General features: G+C 31.0%; 4 protein-coding genes across 5 annotated transcripts; 2 read left to right on the forward strand and 2 right to left on the reverse strand.

Moving 5' to 3' along the window:
• The first annotated feature begins 10,514 nt into the window (after positions 1–10,514).
• On the forward strand, positions 10,515–16,464 carry LOC130450657 (integrator complex subunit 9). Of its 2 annotated transcripts, XM_056789171.1 has the most exons (11): positions 10,515–10,650; positions 10,837–11,075; positions 11,136–11,327; positions 11,379–11,581; positions 11,636–11,837; positions 11,891–12,137; positions 12,641–12,954; positions 13,013–13,115; positions 14,366–14,763; positions 15,862–16,014; positions 16,322–16,464. In XM_056789171.1, exons 2-11 carry the CDS (start codon positions 11,067–11,069, stop codon positions 16,439–16,441), a joined length of 1,941 nt encoding a protein of 646 aa, XP_056645149.1. In that variant the 5' UTR covers positions 10,515–10,650; positions 10,837–11,066; the 3' UTR covers positions 16,442–16,464. The 2 variants fall into 2 exon arrangements, with proteins under 2 accessions (XP_056645149.1, XP_056645150.1); XM_056789172.1 differs by lacking the exons at positions 10,515–10,650; positions 11,136–11,327 and having other exon boundaries at positions 10,969–11,075.
• On the reverse strand, positions 16,434–17,862 carry LOC130450659 (thioredoxin-like protein 1). Its single transcript, XM_056789173.1, has 5 exons — positions 17,680–17,862; positions 17,364–17,628; positions 17,189–17,311; positions 16,976–17,136; positions 16,434–16,738 (listed from the first exon to the last, which is right to left on the reverse strand). The coding sequence occupies exons 1-5, from the start codon at positions 17,775–17,777 to the stop codon at positions 16,525–16,527; spliced, it is 861 nt and encodes a 286-aa protein (XP_056645151.1). The 5' UTR covers positions 17,778–17,862; the 3' UTR covers positions 16,434–16,524.
• A 267-nt stretch (positions 17,863–18,129) lies between these two features.
• LOC130450661 (uncharacterized) lies at positions 18,130–20,176 on the forward strand. The gene is made up of 2 exons (XM_056789175.1): positions 18,130–19,249; positions 19,303–20,176. The coding sequence occupies exons 1-2, from the start codon at positions 18,466–18,468 to the stop codon at positions 19,518–19,520; spliced, it is 1,002 nt and encodes a 333-aa protein (XP_056645153.1). The 5' UTR covers positions 18,130–18,465; the 3' UTR covers positions 19,521–20,176.
• LOC130450660 (poly(A) RNA polymerase, mitochondrial) lies at positions 20,164–24,593 on the reverse strand. The gene is made up of 7 exons (XM_056789174.1): positions 24,429–24,593; positions 24,184–24,371; positions 23,894–24,133; positions 23,638–23,844; positions 22,730–22,944; positions 22,439–22,674; positions 20,164–21,349 (listed from the first exon to the last, which is right to left on the reverse strand). Exons 1-7 carry the CDS (start codon positions 24,553–24,555, stop codon positions 20,859–20,861), a joined length of 1,704 nt encoding a protein of 567 aa, XP_056645152.1. The 5' UTR covers positions 24,556–24,593; the 3' UTR covers positions 20,164–20,858.
• Positions 24,594–24,658: the final 65 nt, after the last annotated feature.

A 24,658-nucleotide genomic window follows, 5' to 3' on the forward strand; every position in this document is an offset into this window, starting at 1 on the left:
TTCCAAGTTTTATTTGGTGGTGCAGAACCACTTAAACACATTTTATGAGCTCAAAACCGTTATCGCTTTGATAAAATATATCAAGTAAAAAATACGTTCATTTTTACCATCCGTTGCAGTCCATGAAGTTTCGCTCAAATCCCATTGCAGATTTGACCGTACATACATTTTTTTAACTTAATAATATTTTAGTAAACCGAGATCGGACCGAAAACAAACTGAAAACTGCAGTGAAGTTCGGCCCATATTGGACAGCGTTTGGCGGACCCTCAGCAAAACACAAATTAGGGAGTTATATTTTTTCCGGTTGGAATTGTATACAGACTTTTGATGCGGCCAGCTTTGGTCTATTATTTTATCATCTAAGTTTACCTCAACCTCAACCAGTGGCAGCTCCAGTTTTTACTCTCACCTTACCCTAGGCCAAGCTGCTGGACCTCAAGCAGGCAAAAGCTAGAATCCAGGATCAATACACCAAAAGAGTGAAGTCACTTATGAAATCCGAATGAAATACAGGCAACTTAGTCCAGGCAATCAATACATTTGCCACACCTGTTTTAACACTTTCACTGCGTATCATATATCATGAACCGTGCTCCAGTGCTAATGGGTTTTTTTTGAAAACTTTATTTATAGATAATGTACATTTTTAATATGCCTATTTTTAGCAAAAACAGCAAAAAATTAAAAAATTTCCAAAAAAATACAAGTTTATTACTCAAAAAATGTCAAAAACATGTCCAACACTATTAAAAAAAACAGATGAAAAAAAGTTACTGTATTTTTTGGTGAAAAAGATCAAAACAAGGGTCAGCCAGTAATCCAGATTTGTCTGCACAAACTTTACATTCCCACACGGTATCTTTTCTGATTTTTTTTTTTTTGAAAGCAAAAGCGACATCTTTTTTTTGGCGTTCTCTTGGCGTGAATTTTGCTTGGTACATGTTTAGTTATTGTTATTTCAACTGTCTTTGATAAGTCGGGATCGGGTAATAGCTTTTCAATTACTGCTAAACGATAGTCGTAAAATGCCACTTTTTGCCAGAGTATTTGCAGAAAATCAAGTAAGAATTGAACAGGAGAAAAAAGCTGCAAAATATGAATAGCAAGTTTTTTATACCAATATAATGTTTTTCTTAGGGAAGGGTAATAAGACATCATCTGATCTTGCCGATCTATCCCACCCATATATTTGTTATATTCTACAACTGGTAAAGGCTTCTTTTTGGCAACCCCTCTTTTACTGGTTACCTCTACCATCTGGTTCTCAAATTCTGTAGAGATATACAACACATCTCTCTTATCTTTCCACTTGCCAACCATAAGTCCATCGGAATATTGCGCTCTTCTTTCTCCAACCTTCAGTTTCGTTTTTAAAACTACATTGGGATTACTTTTCCTGTTACTCCGTAAGGTTCCAGTTCAGTATGTTTTATTATTTAGTAAGGCTCGAGCTAACTCACAACTATTGTAGTAATTGTCCATAAATCTAGAGTGTCCCTTATTGAGGTAATATTTTGTTACATGCAGATCCCCAGAACCTTCTGGGGATAAACTTTTCCAGCCATTTCATCTAACTGACCGGTGTAAATAGCGAATTTGAATATAAGTCCATTTGGCTCAGTCAATATATAAAGTTTAAGATCATATTTATGCCGTTTCTTTGAGATATATTGGCAAAACAACAGTCTACCTCTCCACAAAACCATGGACTCATCTAGTGAGAGGCTCTTGCCTGGATAATATAATTCTCTCATTTTGTCATTAAAATAATTAATGACTGGTCGATTTTTGTGTAGACGATCGGCAGCTTCAGGTTCATTTGGTCCCGGATTGGTGGCAAAATGCAAATATCTCAATATGTTCAAGAATATGTCTCGACTCATGTGACAGAGAAGCATTTCAAATTAAATAGCCGACTACTCCTCCAATAGTCTTGCAGTTTGTTAATTTTGATATGACCCATATGGTACACCAATCCTAAAAATTTTAATAATTCTTCTAGTGTCAGATCTTTCCATAGAGAAATTCGTGACCTTTCATTACTACTCCTCGATACGTACCATTATCTTCCTCCTCTTCACTTTCTGAAGAAACGTCATAATCAGAATTTGGATAAAAATTCAAATCTTCATTGTCTGAAGTGTATAATAACTGTTCCATCTCATAAGAAGTAAGTTTTTTTGGATTTATTATTGTTACTTTGTGTCTTTTAACACCTGAGGAACCCGCCTGATTATTGTCTATATCACTCATATCTCAAACAGTAAATACTAGAAAAATAAGCCAAATCACGAACGACCTTGAAAACACCTGCAATAGAACTTTAAGAATGTGCGGACGAGAATATAATTGCCTCCGGTCAGTGCTGATTGAATCTAAGCTATATAGAATATTACCTACTGACGCGCCAAATGGCGTCATACGCACCTAGTAGGTGCATCGTTTGACGCCATTAGGCGTCACACGCAGCGAACGGGTTAACGTACTCTTTTGGAATCCTGAAATGGACGAAAACAGAGCTAGAGGGTATTCAGAGGTTGATACGAACAATGATAACGAAGAACAGCAACCACCACCCGAAGTCATCCACTATTAGAACAACATTACCCCGAAAAGAGGGTGGAAGAGGCTTGACTGACCTTCTTAGCCTGCACTCTCGACAGGTAATGAAACTACGTGAATTCTTTCATACTAAATCGGAAATCTCAACTCTACACCGAGTTATATCCAACGCGGATAAGTATTATTCACTCCTCAACGTCGCATCGCCAGAATCTGACTTAAATATAGTATTGGACACCGAGAAGCTAGAACAGTGGTCACGAAAGGCATTACACGGTAGACATCATCACGATGTCAACCAGTCGCATCTTGACAAAGAAGCTTTAAACAGATGGCTTACTAGCGGCAATCTCTTTCCAGAGATCGAAGACTTCATGATGGCTATCCAGGATCAAGTTATTAACACGAATAACTACAAGAAAAATATTATTAAGGATCCGAACACTCAATCTGACAAATGCAGAAAGTGCCAAAAACATAAAAGACTATCCAACATACAACATCTGCTTGTAGTGTATTAGCTAATACCGACTATCTACACCGGCATAACCAAGTGTGCAACACTATTCACCAAAAACTGGCCAACAAGTTTGGTCTTCTCAATACTTATACACCGTATTACAAGTACCAGGTGCTTGAAAATGACAATTTTAGACTATACTACGACAGACCTAGCATCGTGGTGGTTGAGAGAAGAGTCAATTCAGTCCGAACAAACACCATAACGTTCTCAACAAACACCAGGAGAAACTGGCCAAATATGCGGATCTCGCAATTGAGATTAAACAGATGTGGCACAGCGAAAATAGTCCCAGTTATTATGTCAGCAACTGGCGTCGTGCCTAAGACCCTGCACGATAGCATCGCCAAACTGAGATTACCAAAAAACACTTTCGCCGATATCCAGAAACCTGTATCATTGAATACTTGCCACACAGTGCGCAAGTTCGTTATGTGAACCGAGCCTAGTCCTTTTGATACTTTGTATCCGGGATAGGTAAATAATACCGGCAGCATAAGTCTTTTGCATAATTAATATGAATAATAATAATAAATAAACAAGAAATAAGATAAGACAATAGGTTATTCCATTCTGCTCCAATGTTAGCAATACAATTTATTTTAAACTCATCAAATATGGAAAAATATCATTATCATTGAAACGACAATGGATATTAATTTGCGGCTCTGAAAAGCCAACAAGTAATATTGCTTGCATTTTTGACGACAGGTTACACTTATAACGTTGTGTTTGGAATTTTCAGAAATCGTCATAAATCTAGTCATTAAGCTTGTATTTAAGTGTAAACGTGTTATTTTTGGTTTCTGAAAAAGTTCATCCTAAGTGTGTGAGAATAAATTCTCCGCCCATGGATGTTTTCTGTTAACTGTTTTTCAACTATTAATTAGATAATATTACAAAAATTAAAAGCGTATTATAACAAAGGTTTTCAACGTTGATACTTTTCATCAATCTGAAGATGATATATGTTGTAGTTACATTATGTAAATAATATATTGTGCTACCTACTGGAAGTCTACGAACTTGAAAATAAGTGGGATAAATTTCCGTTGTCATCATTCACTGGACGTGTGTGACGTAAAAATATGTAACAAACTGATTGAACACATAACTATAAAATTTTCGTAAAAACAATCATTATATTTATACATATGAATTTCAAATGATAAAACCGAGTTACAAATTTTACTTTCGAAATTTTATTTTTAGAAAACTTCATTCACAAAAACAAGTTACAATTTTACAAATGTTGAATGAATTTAATTGAGCTCAACAATTAAATTAACAAAATTCATTAAAATGGTATTTACAAGAATTCCTGTTATTTTGAATATTAAAATAAATGCTGATTAAGTATTTATGAAATATAATCTTTTTACGTTTTAATTTTTAAAGTCGTCTGTATTTTTCTAGATGTAACTTGTGTATTCTTTTTTATTACTGAGGACCTAAACGTATTAAAATTATTATAGTGACTTTCACTTGATTAACTTGAATTTTATGTGTATGAATTCTTATATAAGCAATTATTCGTTGCACAATGGTATTCTGTAGCTACTAAAGGCAAACAACTACCTACCTTGAAAAATTAACATGTAGGTGAAAATGCATACTAAAAGTCAATTGTTGTTAATCCATTTCAATACAAAATGTTAGCAGAGACTGACGAAGATCACTATCATCCATCAATAAGATTAATTGAAATCGAAAAAAATAGTGAGCAGTGCGGGTTCCATTTGACTAGGAGCAAATGGGATCCATATCCTTGGGTAGTAAGTGTGGATAAAATGAGTGCAGCAGGTCTTAAAATCGGCGACTGCGTTATAGAAGTCAACGGAGAAAAGGAAAAAGAATAACTGAAATAGCAGAAATTGTTAAGTAAAATTTTAATCAAGTTTCATTTCTTCTATGGAATGCTGATATTAATGCAAAGTGTACGCCAGAGGTAATTACAACAAATTTATACAACACGGGGTATTGTTAGACAAAAGTTAACCAGTAAATTAACTAATCTAAAAATCAAGGGGATCTATTTCAGCTCTTGTGGTCAATAATTTCAAATGGACATCGAGGAAACTAACACACTTTCCTTTTACAAATGATCTGATTTATTTTGAATAAAGCTGATAAAATGGAATAACAGACTGAAAAATGCATCCAGTTCATTGTATTCTAACAAAAAATGCAAAATAAATTCGCAAATCTTAACTACGATGTTACTCAGTGGGCACTAATCAAACAACAAGTAAATATAACCTCAAACTTTTCAATCATCCGTCAAATACTGAGCGAACTGAGCTATTTCCGTAAAAAAAAGGGTGCTGCATCTGTAAAGAGAGAGGTAAATATGTATATCTCAATTTCTCTGATTTGAGTAAAATTAAGTGGGAGGTAGTATTGAATAAGCTACACTTAAATGGGATCATATTATCTGAGATTTCATGCAAAAGGAACGCTATTAATCACTGCTGGTCTTGAGCTAACTGGTGAGCTGGTGATTCTGTTAATCTTGATTTTAGATCTCTATCAATTAAAATTGTATATATATATATATATACAACTATGTCGAAACGGCTTGGAGAAAAGATAAAATTTTACGTTTCGACTTTTCTTTAAGTCAAAACTATCAAAATATGAATAAATTAACCAAAGAACTAGGTTCACGAGTTGAACCGCATTGAAATTTTAAATATACTCGACGTTTCGACTCCCACTCGCCATTATCAAGGGAAGGGTGGAGATAGGGTGGTTATTCGTTCAGTGGCAAGAAACGAATAATATCCCTTTTTCCTGGTTGATGCCAAGGCCTTAATTTGTCTACTCCTTGGGCAAGCGGCCCACGGGTCGTACGTTACTCATCCCTGGTATAGTTTATTGCCATACCCAAATGGTAATGCTAAGAATTTTTATTGTACATTTGTTGTGAACTAGAATTTTCAGATGTCTGTTTCCAGTATTGGTAGATGTTTTAAACTTTATTAGTTTATTACAGTGATGCTAAGAAAAATGCCGACAAACGTACCGATTTTCATCTGAAATGTGCATTGCTGGGAGATTCCCATCTTTGTGGTTTTTACATTTCCCACCCTTAGTGTAAGAATTTGAGTATTTAAAACCATTTTTTTAATCAGTGTCAAACCATCTTTGCGACAGCACATTTATAGAAAGTGGAAGTTTTAGTTAGTGAATAAGTGCCACACAAAACTATTGTATGCATTAAAACCTTTATTACATACAATGTAATAATAAGATTAATAAGTACTACTGTTATCAAAGTAAAGATAAAACGTCATATTAAGAAAAAAAATTTTTGAAGACACGAAAACAACTGCGCACATTAATTCAGAAAAAAATTTAAGCAGCGAACAGCATCAGCCAATAGAAAATGTAATAGACAATTTAAATAAGGCGTCTATTAAGAGCACGTCTTTATTATTTAGAACTGCTTATTATTTAGCCAAACACGACCGACCATATTCGGATTATTATAATTTATTGCAATTGCAAGAATTAAATGCCAATTTTGGCACCTGGTTTACGGTCCAGCCAGATATCCCTGCACAAATATAATTAATCACATATTCAAAAATATGAAATTAAGAATTTGTTCAGAAATTATTAAAACAAGTGGAAATATTTCGATTCTCATTGATGAATCTACAGCATTAGGTTAAGAATCTACTCTAATTATATTTTTAAAATTGGAAATAAATAAAATCAACGTAAACGATTCCTTTTTTTCCATCCACCATTACAGAATACCTTTTAAATAATTTGGAAAAATATGGCTTCGACGAGAATTATTTTAAACAAAATTTAATTGCATTTACCAGTATAATGTTAGAAAAAAGGTCAGAAGCGGCTACAAAATTATTGAATAAATTTATTTAACCATTTTCACATTACGCACAATACTGAAATTAATGGAATAAAAGTTGAACCAGAAATACTGACTGATGAAGTGATACTGGCAAATCACAACAGTTTGGTAGTTGGCTATATTCTTCAAAATATTGGACGTTGCAAGTATCACAAGAATAGCCGGTCACAGCAGCGTTAGTATCGAGATGCAAACATTAGTTATCAGTAATAGAGTAATCTTCGTAACACACAGCTTTGATTGATCCTTTAAATGTGTAATTTGCCTTCTTAAATTTGTTTTTATTTTTGACATGAGAGAAAATGTTGTCTCGCAACAGTAGGAAAGTAAACGACGAGCATGTTCTCGAAGGCATGGATATTCAACATTCTAGAAAAACAATAAAAACCATGTAATTGTTATAAGCATGCACTGTTAACTGAAGATCGCAACAGAGAAGCGTTGAGAGATGCGAGTCAGAGAAGCCAAAGCAAGGTGTGACACTCAAATGGGAGATCTGAAATCGAGTTTTGTTTACTTCTTAGACAAGGTAGTTGGCGCTGCTAGCGCTAATTTAAATTTTTTTTGCAAAGACAATCAGCTGACTAATCAATTGCTCTGTGTAATCGATGATGCAACCAATCAATATCGATGTAAACATATCGTCTGCTAGCATGTGGCTGCTCTGTATGACAAATAAATAATTTTTCCCTTACCTGAAAGTTCTACAATTTCTTAATTCCCAATATTCCTTCCAAATAAAAAAAGGAAAAAAATAAGAAAAAAGGAAAAACACACACAGATAAGCCGGCTTTTTTCGTTTAGTTCATTCTTATTGCAACTTGGGGGCGCTGAAAACTGTTTACATTGAGTGTCCAAGTCTGAAACGGATGGTCTGTGGGCCAGAGCCTCGCTCATGCGTGCTAGGATCCGTTTCAGACTAGTATTCTGACGTCATGTTACAATATGACTGTCTGGCGGGATTTTTCACGCAACTGGCGTTGATGTACAATAGTTGTTTGAAACGAACTCTACCATTTTGTACTAGGTGGCAAAGGGCCGCACAAGAACCTCGCGGAGGCCGCAGGTTCCCCACCTATGGTATAAAGTGTATTAAGTATCGTCGTGCCCATTTATGCGAAATTCTCAATAAGCTCGCGGATTAAAATTTTAATTTCAATACTGGCAACTAAAATTGAATAGTAAAAAGAATTCTCCAATTTTTTATCAATTATTTCTTTAATCAAATGTTTCATTTATTTTTGATATTTATGTATTGAATCATTCTTCTTCTTATCTTTTGTTTGAAACAAATACTCCTACATAACATGCTTTATCACTCTTCCTGCGCTAATTTTATGGTGGAAGTAAAAAAAATATTGATAAAAGTTTTTAACGAATATGTAAGGATTATCTTTCAAAGAAACAAAATTGTAGGAATTTTATGTATTTTTTTCTGTTTTTGGTTTTGAATAAAAGAACCAAAAAACAATCATCTCATAAAATTAAGAATAATTATGCCATTTTCCAATCCCCGGCTGATTAAATTGACAAATATATGAGTATGTACTAAACACATAAATATATTACCATATTCAGTAGACAATAAATATTCGATGATTATAATAATAATAAGAACAAAAGAAAGATAAGACCGATCAGTAGTTCGAAAATCAAAACAAAAAATCAATCCAAAGCATCGCGACAATGCAAGCTGATAAATTGCATGTAACAAGCTTTTTATTTGGACACACAAATATTAAACTGTTGGGTTCCATTCATTTAACAGCTTCAACTTGGTATTCCATAATATTTAATTGAAGATAAACTGCATGAAGCCTGATTGACATCGCCCAAAGAAATGATTGATGCCTTTAAAAGGTATGTTATAGTCTTCTGACTGGATTAGTGGTTTATTCGCTTAGACATAGGTCTATAAATCTTGAAAACCACAACATTATAAAACAATAAAAATATTTATGACGAAATTCATTAGTTTTTTCTATTCTATTCTATATATTGTGAAAATAGTATAATTTTAGTTAATTTCATTCAGAATGGGAAATTTTATTACTCAAATATAATTGTTTTATTTATACTTTTTAAAATTGTTTTTAAAATTTGTAGTTTGCTATAAAATAGAAACGTTGAATCGTGACTTATGGCTTATTATAGGAATTTAAAAAATATCTGAATGTTAAATAAAGCAATTTGTAAGGAAATTACAAGATTTTCTATCAAACGATCACGTATTTATATTGAGTGCAAATATTTATTATTAGTACTTTACTTGTACTTTATTTACAAGAAAAATTTAGTTAAACATATGACGTAGAATGTTATCATTTTATTATAAAATGTTTATATATTCTTAGTATCTGAAACATTTGTTTAAGACTTAACACAAAATATTTAAAAATATTTCATTCAAATAATATAAGTGTGTTTGGTGACATATCTCAATACCTTGTGAAAAAAAGTAGTACATTAGAAAATCTTATTCTAGTTGTAATTTTTGTTCAAATTATTTTTATGTATCAAGTATTCTTAAAAGGTAGAGAGAAAACATTGATTTTTGTATCGTCAACACATGAAAAAACATGAACTTTCATGTGCCAGCATTGGCTTTCACAAAATTTCATTAGATTCAAAAAACATCAAGTTAATATTTCATAAATCAGAAACAAGTAATAACTAAGTAATGTTTCTACTGTAAACTACAGGACGCTAGAAATTATTTTTTCCATATACAATACTGTAACTATAACCAACTTGTGACATGTAATATAATATAGTCCTTTAAAAGATATTACATTCTTTACAATTTTGAGTGTCGATTCATCCTGAAGGTTTAACAGGATTAATTTATATGAATTGTTGATACAAACAACAACTGGAAGCCTACAATTTTAATAATATGGGCAATAAAGTGGCAGATTACAATTGACAGAAATTCCTAGTAATCCATTAAATATTCAAAATACTTTTAATCGTTTGCTGTTCCCCATTTAAGAATGTATATACATTGCCCAGGAGAAGGGGGAGCTAGAATAGCAATCTAGTAAAGTGTAATACTGTCCTGGTATAAAACAATTTATTGTTCTTTACATGATGCCAGTTAATTTTCAGCTAACACAATTGAAGTGAGTAAGATGAAAACAAGACCGCATGAGATACTAGCGTACTAGTTGTCTTACTAGCCTTCTAGCTAAAAAAGAAACTATTTTTCTAGCCACAATCACTAGCTTACTAACACTAACAAATGAATCTCATAATGTTCAGACATCTTTTGTGATCAGAGAATTGCACATTATTTATACAATGGCATTGTATAAAGAATAGGATAGTAGGTTAACCTTATGAGGATATCATTTGACGAGGTGGACGCCACCAATAGATGGCAGTGGAGAGTTGGCGTCCACAGCACGTCTTTTCTTACTGTACGTCGTAGCTTGAATTACGTGTTTTCTTAGCTTTGATTGCCGAATTACCCCAATAACAGATGGCGCCAAAATTATTTAAAATATATTCAACCCTTAAGCTGTGGTAAAGTTTCTCATTTTGGGTGCCTGTAGCAAAGTTGCAATTTGAGTTCATTATTGTATTGTGTTCGTTGTGTTATTGTTGAGTTTCGTTGGTTGTGCATTTAGAATAATTTTTTATTTGAGAATCTTTGAATTTGGATTTCTATTTCGTTTTTAAGGTAAGTGGATATTATTACAATTAATATACATCACTACTCTCTTAGTTAATATATTCAAATTATAAGAGGCCCTAGATGTATAAATGCTACAGCTTACAATTTCGAAAAAAAACTGTATATTTAGCGAACTACTTACTAACATGTATTTATATAAAAAAAAATCACTTCTTCTTTTCAATTTTTTAGAAAAAAAATTAAGCAAAGTGACTTTCGAAAGTCGGTAAATTATCTGTAATACGAATTTAATGAAAATCGATAGGAGAAATAAGCTGGGTAAATTGTTGAAATCGGAAGGAATGTAATGAAAGAAGAAGATGCAGAAAAAGTATGGTTATATTTACGTTTTGAAATTTGTTATAAACATAACGTATGCTTAGAGTGTAATTATTAATAATAAAAATTATTTATAATTAAAAATGAAGCTGGTAAGTATACAGGTCTTATAATGATATAATGTATGTAAGTAATCGAAATATTCTTTTTAGTACTGCTTAAGTAACGATCCTAATAAGCCCTGTCACATTTTAACTTTTCGTGAGATAACCATGATGTTGGATTGCGGTCTTTCAATGCAATCTCTTTTAAATTTTTTACCGCTTTCGTTCGTACCTTCCAACAAATTGTCGAATTTACCAAACTGGATGCCGAGCGATACGATAGACCCCGATTTAGAAGGCGTATGTAAATTGATACAATTAGTAATATTTTTCATTTTATTTGAATTTTAGGAGCTGAAGGAAAACGGCGATAGGGCGTTCGTAGATTCACCACCCGAATTTTGTCCACCTTTAGATAAATTGATAGATTTTTCTCAAGTAGATGTCATATTAATTTCTAATTATTTATGTATGATGGCTTTACCGTTCGTAACGGAAGGTACGGGCTTTAAGGGCACTATTTACGCTACTGAACCAACTTTACAATTCGGAAGGTCTGTATTTTCAATAAGTAAATTTAAATTGTCTAATTTTTTTATTTTTATTAGATTACTTTTAGAAGAAATAGTTCTTTATATCGAACAATGTCCCAAATATAATTTCGCTTCGCAATGGAAAAATTTCATAAGTAAATGTCCCTATCCCTTAAATGAAGCTTTCAAACCAAAATCTTGGAAACAAATTTATAATAAAAGTAATGTCAACTCGAGTTTATCTAAAATACAAATGGTGGGATACAACGAAAAAATCGTGGGTAATTTTATTTATTTGTGAAATGAAATGAATAAAATATTGTTTTGTAGGACGTATATGGAGCGCTACAAGTAATTCCAGCTAGTTCAGGTTTGTGTTTAGGTTCGGCCAATTGGATAATTAGTACTGAACATGAAAAAATTGTTTATTTGAGCGGGTCTAGTACATTAACCACACATCCGAGACCAATGGATCATCACGCTTTAAAAAACGCCGATGTCTTAATAATGACAGATTTAACTCAAACTCCAATCAGTAATCCGGATTCTATGTTGGGAGTACTTTGTGTCGTCGTTGGTGAGTGCATTTTCTCAAATAAATTAATTTCAATAGCATTACTAAGAATGGAAGGAATTTGATAAAACCTGGATAAAATAAAATATTTTAATTGCTGTTCCATCAGACATATGTGTTTTTTATTTTTTCATTTTAGTATATTCAATTATTAAATTTGATTCATGACAATTACATTGTTGATCAACTTTTTTTCGTTTTTCCGGTAATTGGACTCATTGTCAGTATAAATATTGGAAACAGAGACGTTTCCAAATGTACTTATTTTCATTGACTTTAGAGAAATTTTATTTCAACATATACTTTTATTTCCAAACATTTAAAGAAATTTTATTTATACTTTTTGAGTAGTGATTCCATCAAATATATTTTTTATCTCTAGATTTTGAAAAACTCGATCACTTTTTATATAAAAATGTTTGAAAATTGCATTGTTACCATACGTATTTATTATTTATACGTATATATTAATAACCTTTTTTTTTCTTTAAATATTTGAATTGTAGGTTTAACGTTGAGAGGCGGCGGTAACGTACTCATACCCTGTTACCCTACAGGCGTAGTTTACGATCTTTTCGAATGTCTTTCTGGCAAAATGCAAGAATTGGGTGTATCAAATTGTCCGATGTTTTTCGTATCTCCGGTAGCCGATATGTCTTTAGCGTATTCTAATATTATGGCCGAATGGTTATCATCAGTTAAACAGAACAAAGTTTATTTACCAGACGAACCGTTCCCACACGGTTTATTAGTAAGAAATAACAAATTGAAACATTTCAAACATATTTTTTCCGAAGGTTTCAGTACCGATTTTCAGGAGGTAAATAGCTTGTTTAATCAACTAAAATTCGATTCGTTTTTTTAAATAAATGTTCTAGCCTTGCGTCGTTTTTTGCGGTCATCCCAGTTTGCGATTCGGCGACGTCGTTCAATTCATTGAACTCTGGGGTAACAATCCACGTAATTGTATCGTCTTTACAGGTAATTAAACCACCTTTATATAAATTTCTTCATTATAATCATGTATATATATATATATATATATATATATATATATATATATATATATATATATATATATATATCTATATATGTGCATCTAAATGTTCTTGATCTTAGGTCTCTTCTGTTTCAAAATTAGTTTTTTTTATTTTGTTTCCACTTTTATTTAAGTCTTTATCAAAATATGATATTGACACTGACAATTTGCATATTTATATTGATCTATAGATCACCTTCATCATTAATATCAAAATAAGGATAAAATCAACTTAGAACTTTGTTCCAATAAGCTATGCTTAGCTATTCAAAAAGCAAAAACTGCATTTAAAGAAAATAATTATCCAGAAAAAATGATAAATAACATATTCAAGAAAAAGATGAACAGATACTATAATCAATTTAAAAACAAAACTGAAACGAAACATTAAAACATAAAACATTTTTGCTTACCATATGTACAAGGACTTTCCCAACAATTATAGAATTATTTCAATAAATATGATATTAGTATAAGTCATAGACGACATAATACATTATCCAAATATTTCACTAAATTAAAATCTACAACACCAAGAAACAAAAAAGTAATATTATATATCAAGTGCCTTGTAGTAAGGCGATGTCTACATAGGGCAAACATCTCAGTATTTAGAAAATAGACTAAGAGGTCATAAATACGATAAAAAAAATAGAACTGCATTAACGAACCATGAGATATCAAAAAAACATAAAGATTCAAAAATTCTTGAAACGGAATCTAATACACGAAAAAGAGAATTTTTAGAAATTGTTTATATTCATAAGAACGAAAAAGCTATAAATGATAAAAAAGATCTGAATAATGTAAGTAACATTTATAGCTCTATTATGTAAATTCTAATAAATTTAATTGATTACAGATATATATTTGAGGTGTGGAAACCAAAAAAAAAATAATTTTTCTTATTGGAACAAAGTTCTAAGTTGATTTTATCCTTATTTTAGTATTCATAATGAAGGTGATCTATAGATCACTATAAATAAGCAAATTGTCAGTGTCAATATCATATTTTGATAAAGACTTAAAGAAAAGTCGAAACTTCAAAATTTATCGTTTTGTGATGATCTCCAATGTAATGAAAACAAAATTGATATTGCTGAATAAAAATTGTTTTGTGTTTTACCATATTAATTAAAAGATGATGTAATTAAAAGTTTCTATATCAACAAATTAATCATTTTGTTTACAGAACCGGATTTCGATTATATCGAGGCTCTCGCTCCTTACCAACCGTTACAAATAAAAGTGGCTCATTGCGCAATCGATACTTCATTGAATTTTACTCAAGCCAACAAATTGATCAAAGACCTAAAACCGAAAACTTTGGTCGTTCCCGAATGTTACACGCAACCGCCGGTCTCGGCGCCGAATTTAACTGAACTAGTTATCGGCAATCATAGCGAAAGTTCGGTGATACCTTATAAATGGGGCGAGGTATTGAATTTACCTTTAAAAAGAAAACAGGGTCAAGTTTATATCGATACGACGGTAGCTAGACAAATCGTCCCCGTCGAAGTGAAACCCGGTATCAGTCTATCGACAGTAACGGGATGTCTCAACGTTAAAGATAATGTTCGAAATATACAGGTACGTCAAAAAAATTATGTCCGGCAACATCGCATCTCATTATAACTCATAACGATAACTGGACAAAAAAATCCATCAATATAAACAAAATACATTTATCAATACCGCATTCTTATAAATGGCTATATAACGATTCTTTTATTACCCGACATTATCGAAAAATTACACTGTCAGACGCGCGATTACAAAGTTATCGTCTTCAGAGGCTGAAGGTAAACTACAACCAAATAACTTGACTTGCCTGTTTCCCTAACCTAACCTAACCAATAAACTTTCTCCCGCGAAAATTAATTCTAGAGGGAAAACCTCCTTAGTAGGAATCTTCACATTTATTGCTTGTCTACTAAACTATAGGGTGGGCTGTAAGGAATTGGCCTTCTTACATTTAGCAATTTCAATGCTTTTCAAAATTTATTATTGGATACATTTTTCACAATCACCACAGCTAATTTCATATATACCACTTTTTTCAAAATTTGGTATTTTATCCTTAGGATGGCCCAACAATTAATTTAATGTGATTAAACATATTTAAAACTCACTATGCTAAATATTCCTTCCAATCCCTTTGTATAAACAGGATTGAAAGGTATCAGGTGCATTTTAAAGCAATAGGGATAAAAGGCCGATTCCTTACATAGTTTAGTAGTCAAGGAATGAATATGAATAATCCCGCCAAGGGTTTTTTTCCCGCTGGAATTAATTTTCACGGGAGAAGGTTTATATAAAACAGTATACACAAGTTATTTGGTTTTAGTTTATCTTCAGTCTCTGAAGACGATTACTTGGTTTCTGAATACAAAATAGTCGACTTCCTCAAATACTAGGAAAAAGTATATTTGTCACCACCATATCTACATAAACTTATTTATGACGAGTCATTTTTACTTAAATCATCAATTTCCATTTACATGTGCTCCAAGAAAACTGATGTATTTTTCTATATTTGGAGGTATGTTAGGCAATATCGGGATGTCTTAAAATGTGCTCCTTAAACAATGTCTCATTAATTTACTATTTCTCATAGAAATAAATCTACGTTCGGCAACACAGATTCAATAATTTATTACCCAATCGATTATAATTCGACGTTTTCAGGAAATTAAGGATAATAATGTATCTACTAATCAATCTATCAAATACGAATGGGGCGCCCTGAATTCACATGAATTTTTACAAAAATTAGCGCAAGAGGGTGTTACCGACGCTAAAGTCGAATCATTAGGAGGTAACGTCGTCGTTATACATTTGGTATGTATCTGATTTAACATTTAATTCTTCCCCTGTAGTATAAAAACTTTCACAAAAGAAAATGATGTAAGTTTAAAGTTATAAAACTGTTGACTATATAATGGTATTCTATTAATAGTGATTTTGTCATTCTATTTTAATTAAAAAATACTATAAATTTTTTATTTATTCTATCGAAATATTTTTTTCATTTTACTCACGAAATACAAAAAGAAATTTAACTGTTGAATTCTAAAAATCTCTTAATTGTACAATTCAATTTTTTTATTTGGAGATTTTTTGTTAAATTTTTGAAATTTCGTTTCAGCAAGACGAAGATGCACTAATTCAATTAGAAGACAATAACACTCATGTAGTTTGTAACGCAGACGAAAATTTAAGAATGAAATTAAGAAATATAGTTATGCAATGTCTAAAACAATTTTAAATAAAATCACTTTCCACTTTGCATATATTTTATTATTAATTAATAAATTCTAAAAAAGGTAAAAAACGAGATTTAATCAAAGTTTAATGACTTTCTCCTTTTTTACCGGCGACGCGTTTAAAATCGCCCATATTAGTAGTACTGATCGGCGATCCAATTATAGCCAAATGATCGATCTGAGTCACTTCTTCATTTCCCAAATTATCCTTGACGAAAAATTGAATGTTTTGGACGTTCTGGAATTTTACATATCTCAAATTCACTGGATTATTGCCTTCGACGTCTTCCGGCGTCAATCTAAAATTACATCAAAATACTATATGAAATTACACTAGAAATTTTTGATCAAAAAATCTAATTACTTTAGAAACGCTATAAATAAAAAATTGACCCCAAAAAGACTATGAATTAAATTTTTTGTTACAAATCAACCATCGAAATACTATTAATCAAAACTGAAGGGTGAATATTTTCAAGTCACTTTTAACTGAAGTAATCTTCAATCTATAAAAGATAAATATTGAATCGACCTACGTTATATCCTGCACACTAGTGTAACTATCTGCTAGATCAAAATCTAAAGTTCTCGGTTGATTGATGAAGATTCGAATGTTTTTAGGACCTTTATCAGATGGAGCTTTGATTTTCAAACTGTGTATCTTCACAGATTGATTAAATGTAATTGAGATTATTAACTGAAAAAAATATACATAATATCAATCAATTCAATATTTTACATTTACTTACTTGTTCATCACAATCTGACTGTAAATATCCTCCTCCGGATGTTAGACAATGAGTAAAAGGATGATCGTCGCTTTCGTTCAAACATTCACATTCTACTTTTGATATAAACGGAGATAAATCCATCTAAAAGTGATCTCAATATAAGTATTTATCTAAGAAAAAGTAAGTTACTTACATGTCCAGCGACACTTTCTCCTTCTTCAGTATCATCAGTTCCATAATACTGTTGGATCTTATTCTCTAAACCTGTAGGATCTGCACCTTGTATACGATCGATTTTAGTTCTATTACGGTAGAAAATAAATGTGGGCATAGCCGAAACGCCCTGAGCCGCTGCAGTTTCTTGACATTGATCAACGTCTACTTTTAAAAAAACCGCTTTGGGGTATTTCGTTGCTAATTGTTGAAATACCGGAGCTATCCTTTGACAAGGCCCGCACCTAAAAAACTAATAAACAGATGTCTGTATGCATATTTAATATTTTATTTACCAAGTCGCAGTGAAATCTACAATTACAAGTCTAGTAGCGGCACTCGTAAGTTCGGCTTGAAAATGTGCTTCGTCCGTTATAACTTTAACTGAACCCATTTTCGTTTTTTTTTAATAAAAAATGCAAAATCACTGTGCTGCCTTTACTTTGAACTGCACATTTGTCAAATTTAATGTCAAGATTATTTTCGTCTTCTCGATTGTTGATTTGGGACGCGTAAATTTACCAGCTATATTGAATAACGTTAAGGATTCAATTAATAATGTAATAAATTAAAAAAATAATGATATACTGGTAAGAGTTTATATTTCAACTAAGATAGTGTATTATTCTTAGTATTAAAAATGTTAGTCATTTGATTTATCATAAAAATTATTTTAAACTGCCACAAAATATGACACATTTTGACGTTTAAAAAAAAGACATATTTGATAGAAAAAAAAAGAATTTGTGTTTATCAGACAAAAATTTTCAGTTGTTTATTATGTGCTTCGGCATTACTGAAAACTAAACACGATCTAAATATTACATATTGAATTAGAAATTTAAAAAGAAGAAAAATGATATATCGGTTGAAAAAATATTCAATAATTATAAATAGATGAAATTTGACGTTTCTTAAGTTTAATGAAAAAGAAGAAGAATATTAGTAGTTAAGGGGTTAAGTATTTGTTTTTAATAATGAAAAATAACAAACCAATTAGTTACTATATATAATATAAGTTTGCAATGATCGACAAATAAATAATTGTATTTGTTACATTTTTACGTATCTATAGTGATAATATGCAGAAAGAAAAAGGTTCTCAAGAAAAACCTTTTGCTTGCGATGTACAAGGATGTGATATGACTTTTACTAATAAAGATCATTTAGATTGGCACCGAAAAAAACACGAAATGATGTTAAATTTGGGGTTAGTTAATAAAATTTCGTCGAACGATGTGGCAGATCAAACTCCAACACCAACTAGATTCATCAGAAATTGTGAAGAAATAGGTTTATTTCAAGATTTACAAAATGTCAATCCTTTTGACGAAATCTTCAAGAGAGCAGTTAAAAACGGTGATACGGTGATTACACCATCCAATATTAATAATAATTCAGATGATACTTTACATACTCCCCATATCATACCGCACAATATTGACAATAAATGTTTAAAAAATAATAGTGATTGTGAAGTTTGCCTAATTCCTGGTACTAGTAACGATTCCAACTCTTCAGTGAACGTTAGAAAAAAAATAAAAGAAAACATTAAAAATAAATTAATTAAAGATAAGTCACCACCCATTTTATCTAAAGGTTTAATATATGATAAAAATGATGATAAATCGAGAAATGGCATCAACAGCAAAGAAAATAAATCAAAAATTGTAGTCAATACAAAACTGGAAAAATTGAGAGAAATGAACAGAGCCGCTCAAAATAGATGTAGGAAGAGGAAAAGGCAAATGTTGAAGGAAATGATGGAACAATTTGCAAATTTGAGAAAGGAGAATGAAAATTTGAAAAGGGAATTAAAAGACCTCAAATTGCTACATAGTAAATGTGGAACAGTTACAAATCAAGGTAAATTCATAGACATTTTTTTCTTTATATACTAAATTATTTATGGTGTACAGGGGCAGTCGTTACATCCATCATTACTGAAGATTCTAGTCAGCCTATCCCAACGAAAATTACGTCGCCATCTTCACTTCTTATACAAATTCTGCCTATACATCAATTGCCTCTGGTATCACCAGAAACTTCAACATCACCCAATTTCATCAAGCACAAAGACAAAAGCAGACATCTTAGAAAAATTGTACCGAACATTTTGAAGAAAACTAACCAATAATTCGATTAGTTTGTTAAATTTAGTTTTTTTATTAGGTATTAGCAGTAATTTGCTCGAGAACGTAATCTAAATATTTTCGATACTATAATGATCACATTGTAATGTAAAATTCAAATTATTTAACTAAAGTATTAACTATATTGCACTTCGTTTTTTCTTGGTTCACTAATTTGTAAATAAATGATCATGCAAATTTTTTCCATAGGAATTATGATTGTTTAAAAGTTTATTTAATATAGTATTAGGTATAATTCATAGTTTTTGCAGTCCACATTATATGATTGGATGAGCATTTTTATATACATTGTTGCAATTTTCATGAGGATCTTTAATTTTAAAATAGTGTAGTCCATGTTACTCATAAAAAATATAACTTTCCATTGGTGAATGTATTTATAAAATTGGTCAATATTTTTGTGTTCAACCTTTAATTTAATTGATAGTATTTTAACGAATTGGTGTTTTTTTTTAGAAATGTATCTTTGAGAATTTTATGTAATAATTTTGTACTGGAAAATATTTTTAGATAAATTTGTGATAACTTAGTTTTTTCTGTAATAGTATTTTGTTGTTGTTTTTAGAAACATTGTTATTATGATCAATATTTAAAGTAAGTTTGATTACTAGTAAAAAAATTCAATAAATAAACCCATTAATTGCGATTTTCTTTACTACCACCTTTTTACATTTATCAAAAAATTTTGAGAAACAAGTTATAACAGGGAAATATTCAGTTACCGAAAATTATAGAATATGAAGGGTAAATCTAGACGACTATTTAAAAACAAAAACGCTGTCTCTAGATTAAGAGTGGTAAATGGAAAATATTTGAATGACGCACTCAGTAGATGATGAAAATAGATATAAATTAACCCAAATAAGGGGCAAATAGAATGTGTTATTCAATTTATGCAGACAAATGGTTATGAGACACAATGTGGATGCAGTTATGCGATACGAGGGGTGAGAAGAAAATATTTTTGAATTAACGCGGTCAAAAGGATACAATAAGTAAACGAGAAATATTTTTAAAATAACAAAATTAGTAAGATACGAGAAAAAAGTATTTTTCTATTCAAGCAGTAAGTCAATAAGATACCGTCTATTGGGGTGAATGTGTACTCTTGGGTATCCTTACCCAGGATAAACGGAAATCTTCTTCTATTAGTGCAATTGGTAGGATGCGAAGAGAAAACGGAAAATATTCCTGTGCAGTACGATATTACCAAATAACTAATCAATTGGTGCAGTATAAGTATGAGATGCAATACGAGGGGCGGATGGATAAAGGGACGAAATAAAACGAATAATTCGAAAAAAATTTATTCAAAAAATACGTTACCGACGTTTATTAATTACCTTACTTCGACCTCTTCTTTCCATTTCAGCTTCCTTATCGAATAAACTACGAACTTCCACTAATCGTCCAGGTTTAGTTCGATTAACGATTTTAGAGGAATTATCATATAACAACGATAATAATCCCCAATCGTCTGATTTGGATTCTTGCGATTCTAGAATCCAAGCGGCGTTTCGAACTTCCCGTTGGAATCGAATCACTTCTTCTGTACTAACGTTTTTACTTACATTCAATCCTCTTTCTAGCGGATTTATTATATAAATGGGACTGAATTCCGGTTTCGATACGTCTACCGTTTCGTTCAAACACACCGCCTTTTTTTCGAAATCGAATTGAGCGTAATGTTCGTAAAATTGTCGTACGAGTTGTTCCAAAGAATCGCGATTTTCGTTTTGTTGTTTGTATTTACGAACGTCTCTTAAAAAAGAAACGTCTGTACCGTCTTCTAATAGGAACCGGTCGTTCGCACCTGGAATAGTTTTCATTTCACCTTTTTATTACTTAATTTTGAATTTGTTATCGACAATAAACTTACTGTCATATGTCAGTTCATTAGTTTCTCGAATTATTGCCATCATAACTGTTACATGCCGTTTAATTTATTTTTTGTATAATTAACATTTGTTTATTGATTCTTGAATGATTGTCATCGTAATTGTCAATGTTATTTGTTACTGTAACTGCCATTTATCGTTTTATTATATTTTTTTCTTCTTCTTAATTGTCGTTTCATTTTTTGTTATTAACGTCAATGTTATTCGTCATTGTAACTGTCATTCATCATTTCATTTCTCGAATAAAGTAAAGTCATTTAGTAACTGTCATTTATGAAACAAATGTCACTATTGACGGTGTTATTCTTCAATAAAACTGTCATTTATCATTGTAATTGTCATTTTTCGTTGCTGTTTTTGTTATTCCATATATTTTTCGTTTCATTTCCTTTTCAAATGTTTGTAATTGTCAATGTCAGGCGTCATTGCCCGTTTCATTCATTTTTATAATTATCATTATTACTGTCATTTGTCGTGTTATCCAATTTTGTAATGATTATCTTCGTTATTGTCAATGTCATAGTCATTGTTACTGTCACTTATTGACCCATTTATTTTTCGAATTAACGTTTCACTTTATTAAACGATTTTCACTATCATTTTTATTCAATTTTACAATGATTATAATTGTTATCTACTGTTTTTTGTTTTTCGAATTATCGTCATCGTATTTGTAACTGGTATATGTCATTTCATTTATTTATTGAATCATATCATTTGCTGTTTGTCACTGTCATTTGTCATTCTTTTAATTCATGATTGGTCGACATCTAAACTGGCATTTTTCAGATTGAAACTGAACATGCTGTTTACACTACCACTACACCGACACTAAAAATTACACCATGTATTGTACATTTCTGCAAGTTATCATCTTTATAGAATGTAAACAGTATGTTCAGTATAAGAATAACCAACTCAATTTATCAAATTAACTAATTTTCAAATGATTTTTCAATTTATTCATTTTATTTTGAACGTTATTTATACCAACAAATACTGACCCGCCAATTCCGTAAGTTTATTCAGAGATGGTAAAATCGGTTGTCTTCCATAGGAGGGATTTTGTAAGAACGCAATAACAAGTAAAGTTAGAGCAAAATTAGAAATCCATCTACCAGGAGAAGAATTCGTAATTCCTTTAGCTTTCGCCCATTTTCTGATAGCGAATATCAACGGTCGTACGCGTTCGTCTAATTCTCCCATAATGTATAGAAAATCCGACATGTGTACGCCAGACCTACACAAAAAAAATAATTATACTAAATTTCCATTTTTGGGTTTTGTAAACTTACATATTCGACATCGATATATCACATTCGACATCGGTTAATTGTTGGTGGTACTTAATTATCGGTACTCTCGCTTGCAAGATCCTTCGAACTTGTCCGCATCCTGGTAAAAAGTTGTGGATTATATCGCCGATCGTTTCCATGCATCTCTGTGTTGTCGATCTATCCGATCCGTTTAAGGGTTTGCAGTGGAAAACTAATCGACCATTTTCGTCTATCTACATAAAATATATAAAGGAAATGAATGACTTTCTTTATTATCTGATATTAAAAACGTAAATATTTTTTTTAACGAAATTTCACATATTTTAGACAATTACATTTGGCAACAGAGCAATATCCTATATATGCAACCATAACAGCAATTTTTATAGGTATCTAGATTTTGAGAAAAAATTATGTACATTTCAATATTGTACCATTGAAAAGATTTATATGAAAACTTAGAAAAAACTGTTTATTGTCATTGAATTTCAATCATGAATTTTCTCTACCTCAAGAAGAAAATGTTCAGCAACACCGCCTACCTTATAAGCAACTCTATCAGCAACTTCTATTCCCTAGATATGTGAAAAAATTACATTTTACAACATCTCCGTTTCTGCATTGTTCTTTTTGACAATCCGTCAAATTTACAAATAAGTTTGGCAACACAGAGATATTGATATCAAGGCAAGGCAATTTTCTATATACTATGTTTCTATTTTACAGTTATCCTAATATTGCAGAAATATAGATATGTCTGACAATACTGTATATTATCCATACACTAACATATCATCAATCTTATAATTTTCCCAAGATATGGAGAACAACAAAGTTTGCCAAGACAGTTTTATCAACACGATTTTCTATTTCTTTATGAATATTTTATATTGAAAGAGATAGTAGGATAAATGTATACAAATCACCTTATCATCAGCAAGTCTTAAAAACAGATCTAGATCACATCCCATTTTGCCATAACCATTCACACTGGATCCGAAAGGATAAGCAATAGCATGAGGAAACATTCCCCTTAAAGAGTCTTCTATTTGTAAGGCAGTTAAATATCTCAAACGAGTTCCAATATCATTTAATTTAGTGATGTCATATAAAGTCTTTATCTGATCTGAAATCTTTAATTGAATTATTTCTAAATCTTTTAATAAAATCTAAAATATTTACGTTCACAGATTTAATTAATGTCATTCTTATTTCTTCTTCGTCTTTTATCCTAGTTCCGAATTCTGTTGATAAATGGATAGATTTTTTAATCTCTTTTAATATAGAACTTTTTTTATTAGGCGCTTTAAACCATAAAAAATGAGATTTTGTTGGCATTCCTACACTCCTATTTGCATAAATACCAGACTTCATTATATTCTCGATGTCTGTTTCTTTATCAAATTCGACAATAATAAAATGCTAAAAACATATATTTGGAAAAAGACGGTAATTTAAAAATATAATCTTACCATTGGTTCAATACCGATTGAATAATGCAACATACATTTAACGTTTCCTATAGAATTGCAAAACGACCATAATTCTTTGAAAGATTGTGGTGATTGTACTTGTACTACGATACTACGTTTAGCTTCTGAACGTTTTAGATTTATCCTCTGAAGAAACGGTATAAAACTATCCTTTTCGTCGAGTTTATCTATAAAACGTGTATTCTAAAGTAAGTACCTCATTACAAAGTAGATCAAATACGTACCGTGTGTACAAAAATTTCTGAGAGGTTTATATCTGGTAGTCTTTTTAGTTTGAAAATAGAATAAAGATTTTTTTATTACAGGAATATCCAAATATTTGAATCGGTTTGAATTTATAAAACAACTCATTATTTCAGAATAATATAACCTAAAATTGTGATATTGACATTAATAGCTTCTTCTTTTTTATTTCTAAATTATTTAGTTTTCTTGAATGTGTATTCAAAACTAT

This window comes from Diorhabda sublineata, chromosome X (assembly GCF_026230105.1).
Source record: "Diorhabda sublineata isolate icDioSubl1.1 chromosome X, icDioSubl1.1, whole genome shotgun sequence".
NCBI classification, from domain to species: domain Eukaryota; kingdom Metazoa; phylum Arthropoda; class Insecta; order Coleoptera; family Chrysomelidae; genus Diorhabda; species Diorhabda sublineata.

Coding starts and splice junctions, on each gene's coding strand:
- LOC130450659 (XM_056789173.1), bottom strand. CDS start 17,777: ATGGGTTCAGTTAAAGTTATAACGGACGAAGCACATTTTCAAGCCGAA. Junction 17,629..17,679: donor GTAGATTTCACTGCGACTTG/GTAAATAAAATA, acceptor TTAGTTTTTTAG/GTGCGGGCCTTGTCAAAGGA. Junction 16,739..16,975: donor ACTAGTGTGCAGGATATAAC/GTAGGTCGATTC, acceptor ATGTAATTTTAG/ATTGACGCCGGAAGACGTCG.
- LOC130450660 (XM_056789174.1), bottom strand. CDS start 24,555: ATGAGTTGTTTTATAAATTCAAACCGATTCAAATATTTGGATATTCCT. Junction 22,945..23,637: donor TAAGACTTGCTGATGATAAG/GTGATTTGTATA, acceptor TATTTTATGTAG/ATAGACGAAAATGGTCGATT. Junction 22,675..22,729: donor GATATATCGATGTCGAATAT/GTAAGTTTACAA, acceptor TTTTTTGTGTAG/GTCTGGCGTACACATGTCGG.
- LOC130450657 (XM_056789171.1), top strand. Junction 11,838..11,890: donor TGGGATACAACGAAAAAATC/GTGGGTAATTTT, acceptor ATTGTTTTGTAG/GACGTATATGGAGCGCTACA. Junction 16,015..16,321: donor ACGTCGTCGTTATACATTTG/GTATGTATCTGA, acceptor ATTTCGTTTCAG/CAAGACGAAGATGCACTAAT.
- LOC130450661 (XM_056789175.1), top strand. CDS start 18,466: ATGCAGAAAGAAAAAGGTTCTCAAGAAAAACCTTTTGCTTGCGATGTA. Junction 19,250..19,302: donor TGGAACAGTTACAAATCAAG/GTAAATTCATAG, acceptor TATGGTGTACAG/GGGCAGTCGTTACATCCATC.